The sequence below is a fragment of the Tinamus guttatus genome, unplaced genomic scaffold, assembly GCF_059628265.1.
Source record: "Tinamus guttatus ecotype Peru unplaced genomic scaffold, ASM5962826v1 Tinamus_guttatus_pri_ptg001507l, whole genome shotgun sequence".
In the NCBI taxonomy this organism is placed as follows: Eukaryota; Metazoa; Chordata; class Aves; order Tinamiformes; family Tinamidae; genus Tinamus; species Tinamus guttatus.
This window is the reverse complement of record NW_028290041.1, coordinates 1-7,719: the sequence shown is the minus strand read 5'-3', so window position 1 is coordinate 7,719 and position 7,719 is coordinate 1. Positions and strand designations below refer to the sequence as shown.

The 7,719-nt window shown below is 66.8% G+C and overlaps 1 protein-coding gene across 1 annotated transcript; it reads left to right on the top strand.

The window, feature by feature from the left end:
* Positions 1-2,522: 2,522 nt before the first annotated feature.
* LOC148590290 (RNA-binding protein 4B) lies at positions 2,523-6,776 on the top strand (the record flags this gene model as incomplete). Its single annotated transcript, XM_088539227.1, has 2 exons — positions 2,523-2,585; positions 6,354-6,776. A coding segment is annotated over exon 2 (412 nt), but the record flags the coding sequence as incomplete, so codon positions are not given.
* Positions 6,777-7,719: the final 943 nt, after the last annotated feature.

The window sequence follows — 7,719 nt, the reverse complement described above, 5'->3', positions numbered from 1 at the left end:
CCCATGCAAACACGTGTGCATCCATACAAACACACTGCATGTGTGCAGACACGCGTGAACACGCGTGTGCCCATGCAAACACGTGTGCATCCATACAGACACGCGTGAACACGTGTGTGCCCATGCAAATACATGTGAACCCGTACAAACACGCTGCATGTATTTAGACACGCGTGAACACGCGTGTGCCCATGCAAACACATGTGCACCCGTACAAACACGCTGCGTGTATTTAGACACGTGTGAACACGCGTGTGCCCATGCAAACACATGTGCATCCATACAAACACGCGTGAACACGTGTGTGCCCATGCAAACACGTGTGCATCCATACAAACACACTGCATGTGTACAGACACGCGTGAACACGTGTGTGCCCATGCAAACACGTGTGCATCCATACAAACCCACTGCGTGTGTGCAGACACACGTGAACACGCGTGTGCCCATGCAAACACGTGTGCATCCATGCAAACACGCGTGAACACGCGTGTGCCCATGCAAACCTGCCGCAGACCCCCGGACGGCGCCACCGCGTCCCCGTCCCTTGTCCCCGCGTGAGCCGTGTCCCCGTGTCCCCCAGGCCGAGATGAGCACGTGGCTCCGCGTGATCCACGCGGCGGCGGCGGCGGCCCCGGCGGCACCGAGCGAGGACACGGCGGGCGCCAAGGGCATGACGCGGGCGCTCAGCATGCCACCGGGGCCACCAGGGCCACCGGGGCCACCGGGGCCACCGGGGCCACCGGGGACGGCCGGCGAGGGCCCCGCGCGCGGCCGCGAGCGCGAGAAACGCTTCAGCTTCTTCAAGAAGAGCAAATAGGGGCGACGGGGACGGAGGGTGGCGGGACGGGGACGGGGACGCGGCGGCCGCGTCCGTCCCCCCCGCGGGCCGGTGACGTCCCCAGCGCCGGCTGCTGCCGGCCCCCAATAAAGAGCCCGTGTAGAGAGGGCGGCTCCGAGTGGTGCTGGGGAGCGGGATACGGATGGGGTGGGAAGAGGGAGTGGGATGGGGAGAGGGAGCGGGATGGGGATGGGGCAGGGATTGGAATAGGGAGGGAATGGGATGGGAATAGGGACTGGGATGGGGCTGGGATTGGAATAGGGAGGGACTGGGATGGGGAGAGGGAGTGGGATGGGGAAGAGGGACTGCGGAGGGGAAGGAATAGGGAGGGAATGGGATGGGGATAGGGACTGGGATGGGGATGGGGCAGGGATTGGAATAGGGAGAGGACGGGATGGGAATAGGGACTGGGATGGGGAAGAGGGACTGTGGAGGGGAAGGAATAGGGAGGGAATGGGATGGGGATAGGGACTGGGATGGGGATGGGGCAGGGATTGGAATAGGGAGAGGACGGGATGGGAATAGGGACTGGGATGGGGATTGCAGAGGGGTAGGAATTGGGGGGAAGGGGATGGGAATAGGGACTGGGATGGGGATGGGGCAGGGATGGGGACTGCAGAGGGATGGGAATAGGGACTGGGATGGGGATAGGGCAGGGATTGGAATAGGGAGGGAACGGGATGGGAATAAGGACTGGGGTGGGGACTGCAAAGGGATGGGAATAGGGAAGGAACAGGATGGGAATAAGGACTGGGATGGGGATGGGACAGGGATGTGGGGACTGTGAAGGGATGGGAATGGGGGGAAGGGGATGGGAATAGGGACTGGGATGGGGATGGGACAGGGATGTGGGGACTGTGAAAGGATGGGAATGGGGGGAAGGGGATAGAAATAGGGACTGGGATGGGGATGGGGCAGGGATGAGAATAGGGAGGGAATGGGATGGAAATAGGGACTGGGATGGGGACTGTGAAGGGATGGCAATGGGAGGGAAGGGGATGGGGATAGGGATTGGGATGGGGACGGGGACACGTGTGCTCAACGCAGGGGATGAGCCGATCCCAAGGGATCCCTCCATGGCCACTGGATCCCAGGGGATTCCCCCCCCCCAAACCCACAATGGGGCTTCCCAAGGGATCCCCCCCCGGATCCCAGGGGATCCCCCCCTCAAACCCACAATGGGGCTTCCCAAGGGATCCCCCCGGATCCCAGGGGATCCCCCCCTCAAACCCACAATGGGGTTTCCCAAGGGATCCCCCCGGATCCCAGGGGATCCCCCCCTCAAACCCACAATGGGGCTTCCCAAGGGATCCCCCTCCGGATCCCAGGGATTTCCCCCCCCCCAAACGCACAATGGGGTTTCCCAAGGGATCCCCCCGGATCCCAGGGGATCCCCCCAGTCCCGGGGGGTCTCCCCACTTCTCTTCCCCCCCCAGGGCGGGAATGGTTCGTTCCGCCCCCCCCCCCAGTCCCCCCTTGGGTCGTTCCAGTCCCCCCCCCCCGCCCGCTCCCGATGGATCCTTCCGCCGGCCGCTGGCCACGCCCCCTCCTCCTCCGATTGGCTCCGGCGGGCGGTGGCGGCCCCGCCCACGCCGCCCATCGCAGGGGGCGCCTCCCCGTTGCTCCCGCCCCTCCGGCTCTTGACGGACAGCGGCGCCAGCCAATGGCAGCGCCGGGGCGGGGCCGCGCCGCGCAGCGCCGCCGCCGCCATTTTGTGAGGCTCGAGCGGCGGGCAGGGGCGCAGGTGGGGGTGGGGCTGCGGCGCCGCCGGTACCGGGGGGCCCGGGGGGGGCCCGGGGGGGTCCCGGAGGGGGGGGGGGGCAACGTCCCGAGCACCGGGGGGGGCGGGGGGGCGGATCGGGCCCTGCGGAGACGGGGGAGGCTCCGGGGCGGCCTCGGGGGGTTCGTGAGGCCCGGGGGGGCTCGGGGAGCTCCGTGGGGCCTCGGGAGGCTCCGTGAGGCCGAGGGGGCCTCGGGGGGCTCCGTGGGGCTCGGGGGGCTCCGTGGGGCCGGGGGGGCCTCGAGGAGGGGCCGTGAGGCAGGAGATTGGGGGGATTGTGGAAGGGGGAGCCCCATAGGGTTGAGGGGGGGTCGTAGGGAGCCCTATAGGGTTGAGGGGGTCATAGGGAGCCCCATTAGGGTTGAGGAGGACTGTAGGGGGGCGTTCTAGGGAACCCCATAGGAGCTATGGAAGGGAGGCCATAGGGCGCCCCATACGGTTGGAGGGGCCATAGGGAGCCTTATAGGGTTGGAGGGGCCATAGGGAGCCCTATAGGGTCCGGGGGGCCATAGGGGGCCCCATAGGGGCCATGGTGGAAGGGAGGGGGGGGTCATAGGGAGCCCTATAGGATTGGGGGGCCATATGGAGCCCCATAGGGTCAGGGGGGCATAGGGTGCCCCATAGGTTCGGGGGGGGCATAGGGAGCCCCATAGGGTTGGGGAGACCATAGGGAGCCCTATAGGAGCTATGGTGGAGGGAGGGGTGTCTATAGGGCTCCCCATAGGGTTGGGGGGGGCCATAGGGCACCCGATAGGGCCATAGGGAGCCCCATAGGGCCATAGGGTCAGGGGGGCCATAGGGTGCCCCATAGGGTTGGGGAGGCCATAGGGAACCCTATAGGAGCTATGGTGGAAGGGGGGGGGGTCCGTAGGGAGCCCCATAGGGTTGGGGGGGGCATAGGAAGCCCCATAGGGTGCCCCATAGGGTCGAGGGGGCCATAGGGCGCCCCATAGGGTGCCCCATAAGGTTGGGGAGGCCATAGGGAGCCCTATAGGGCCATAGGGCGCCCCATAGAGTTGGGGGGCCATAGGGATCCCCATAGGGCCATAGGGCGCCCCATAGGATCAGGGGGAGCTATAGGGCACCCCATAGGGCCATAGGGATCCCCATAGGGCCATAGGGCGCCCCATAGGGTCAGAGGGGCCATAGGGATCCCCATAGGGCGCCCCATAGGGTTGGGGGGGGCCATAGGGCTCCCCATAGGGCCATAGGGATCCCCATAGGGCCATGGGGAGCCCCATAGGGCGCCCCATAGAGTTGGGGGGCCATAGGGATCCCCATAGGGCCATAGGGCTCCCCATAGGGCCATAGCGATCCCCATAGGGCTATAGGGAGCCCCATAGGGCCATAGGGCGCCCCGTAGGGTCGGGGGCCACGTCCGTGACCGGCGCCACGTCCCGCAGGCGCGGCCGCCATGGTGAAGCTGTTCATCGGGAACCTGCCGCGCCATAGGGCTCCCCATAGGGCCATAGGGCTCCCCATAGGGCCATAGGGCTCCCCATAGGGCCATAGCGATCCCCATAGGGCCATAGGGCGCCCCATAGGGCCATAGGGTGCCCCATAGAGTCGGGGGGCCATAGGGCTCCCCATAGGGCCATAGGGATCCCCATAGGGCCATAGCGATCCCCGTAGGGCCATAGCGATCCCCGTAGGGCCATAGGGCGCCCCGTAGGGCCATAGCACTCCCCATAGGGCCATAGGGCGCCCCATAGGGTCGGGGGGCCCTGTCCGTGACCGGCGCCGTGTCCCGCAGGCGCGGCCGCCATGGTGAAGCTGTTCATCGGGAACCTGCCGTGCCATAGGGCTCCCCATAGGGCCATAGCGCGCCCCATAGGGCCATAGGGCACCCCATAGGGCCATAGGGAGCCCCATAGGGTTGGGGGGCCATAGGGATCCCCGTAGCGATCCCCATAGGGCCATAGGGCACCCCATAGGGTCGGGGGGCCCTGTCCATGACCCGCACCGCGTCCCGCAGGCGCGGCCGCCATGGTGAAGCTGTTCATCGGGAACCTCCCGCGCCATAGGGCTCCCCATAGGGCCATAGGGCGCCCCATAGGGCCATAGCAATCCCCATAGGGTCATAGGGAGCCCCATAGGGCCATAGGGCACCCCATAGGGCTATAGGGAGCCCCATAGGGTCAGAGGGGCCATAGGGCTCCCCATAGGGTCGGGGGGCCCTGTCCGTGACCGTTGGTCCGTCCCGCAGGCGCGGCCGCCATGGTGAAGCTGTTCATCGGGAACCTGCCGTGCCATAGGGCTCCCCATAGGGCCATAGGGAGCCCCATAGGGCCATAGGGTGCCCCATAGAGTCGGGGGTCCATAGGGCACCCCATAGAGCTGGGGGCCATAGGGAGCCCCATAGGGCCATAGGGCGCCCCATAGGTTTGGGGTCCCTGTCCGTGACCGTTGGTCCGTCCCGCAGGCGCGGCCGCCATGGTGAAGCTGTTCATCGGGAACCTGCCGTGCCATAGGGCTCCCCATAGGGCTCCTCACAGGGCCATAGGGCTCCCCACAGGGCCATAGGGCGCCCCATAGGGCCATAGGGATCCCCATAGGGCCATAGCGATCCCCATAGGGCCATAGGGTGCCCCATAGGGCTGTAGGGCGCCCTATAGGGTCAGGGGGCCATAGGGAGCCCCATAGGGCGCCCCATAGAGCCGGGGAGCCATAGGGAGCCCCATAGGGTTGGGGGGCCATAGGGATCCCCGTAGCGATCCCCATAGGGCTATAGGGAGCCCCATAGGGCCATAGGGATCCCCATAGCCCCATAGGGCTCCCCATAGGTTTGGGGGTCCCTGTCTGTGACCGGCGCCACGTCCCGCAGGCGCGGCCGCCATGGTGAAGCTGTTCATCGGGAACCTGCCGCGCCATAGGGCTCCCCATAGGGCCATAGGGCTCCCCATAGGGCCATAGGGCTCCCCATAGGGCCATAGCGATCCCCATAGGGCCATAGGGCGCCCCATAGGGCCATAGGGTGCCCCATAGAGTCGGGGGGCCATAGGGCTCCCCATAGGGCCATAGGGCTCCCCATAGGGCCATAGCGATCCCCATAGGGCTATAGGGAGCCCCATAGGGTCATAGGGCGCCCCATAGGGTCGGGGGGGGCATAGGGCACACCATAGGGCGCCCCATAGGGCCATAGGGCACCCCATAGGGCCATAGGGAGCCCCATAGGGTCAGGGGGGCCATAGGGATCCCCATAGGGAGCCCCATAGGGTTGGGGAGGCCATAGGGAGCCCTATAGGAGCTATGGTGGAAGGGGGGGTGGTCCATAGGGAGCCCCATAGGGTTGAGGGGGGCATAGGAAGTCCCATAGGGCCATAGGGTGCCCCATAGCCCCATAGGGCACCCCATAGGGTCAGGGGGCCCTGTCCGTGACCGTTGGCGCTGTGTCCCGCAGGCGCGGCCGCCATGGTGAAGCTGTTCATCGGGAACCTGCCGCGCCATAGGGCCATAGCGATCCCCATAGGGCCATAGGGCTCCCCATAGGGTCGGGGGGCCCTGTCCGTGACCGTTGGTCCGTCCCGCAGGCGCGGCCGCCATGGTGAAGCTGTTCATCGGGAACCTGCCGTGCCATAGGGCTCCCCATAGGGCCATAGCGATCCCCATAGCCCCACAGGGCGCCCCATAGGGCCATAGGGATCCCCATAGGGCCATAGCGATCCCCATAGCCCCATAGGGCGCCCCATAGGGTCGGGGGTCCCTGTCCGTGACCGTTGGTCCGTCCCGCAGGCGCGGCCGCCATGGTGAAGCTGTTCATCGGGAACCTCCCGCGCGAGGCCACGGAGCAGGAGATCCGCGCGCTGTTCGAGCAGTACGGCAAGGTGCTGGAGTGCGACATCATCAAGAACTACGGCTTCGTGCACATCGAGGACAAGACGGCGGCCGAGGACGCCATCCGCAACCTGCACCACCACAAGCTGCACGGCGTCTGCATCAACGTGGAGGCCTCCAAGAACAAGAGCAAGGCGTCCACCAAGCTGCACGTGGGCAACATCAGCCCCACGTGCACCAACCTGGAGCTGCGCGCCAAGTTCGAGGAGTACGGCCCGGTCATCGAGTGCGACATCGTCAAGGACTACGCGTTCGTGCACATGGAGCGCGCCGAGGACGCCGTGGAGGCGCTGCGCGGCCTGGACAACACCGAGTTCCAGGGTGAGGATGGGGCCGGGATCCGCGGGATCCTCCCGGGGCCGGGGCCCGGATCCACGGGATCCTCCCAGTGCCGGTACCGGGATCCTCCCGGGGCCGGTACCGGGATCCGCGGGATCCTCCCGGAGCCGGTGCCGGTGCCGGGATCCTCCCAGGGCCGGTACCGGGATCCCCAGCCCTCCCGGTGCCAGGATCCGCGGGATCCTCCCAGTGCCGGTACCAGGATCCTCCCAGGGCCGGTGCCGGGATCCCCAGCCCCCCCAGGGCCGGTACCGGGATCCAGGGGATCCTCCCGGAGCCGGTGCCGGGATCCACGGGATCCTCTCGGAGCCGGTACCGGCATCCGCAGCCCTCCCGGTGCCGGTACCAGGATCCTCCCAGGGCCGGTACCGGGATCCGCAGCCCCCCCAGGGCCGGTACCGGGATCCGCAGCCCCCCCAGAGCCGGTACCGGGATCCACGGGATCCTCCCGGGGCCCAGATCCCAGCGGGATCCTCCCGGAGCCGGGGCCCGGATCCCACCGGGATCCTCCCGGGGCCGGTGCCGGGATCCACGGGATCCTTCCGGAGCCGGGACCCGGATCCACGGCCCTCCCGGAGCTGGGATCCGCAGGAGGAGGCCGCCGGAAATGGGAGCGGATCCGGCTGGAGCGGCCTCGCTTCCCGGCGTTTGGGGAGGGGGGGATCCCGTTTGCCGGGAGTGCCGGGAAGGGGAGGAATCCCGATTCCCGGCATTTGCCGGGAGCTCAGGGAAGGGGATGAATCCCGTTTGCCGGGAGCTCAGGGAAAGGGATGAATCCCGTTTTCTGGGAATGCCAGGAAGGGGATAAACCCGCTTCCCAGCATTTGCCTGGAGCGTAGGGAAGGGGACGAATCCCATTTTCTGGGAGTGCCAGGAAGAGGATAAATCCCGTTTTCCGGGAGTGCCAGGAAGGGGATAAATCCCG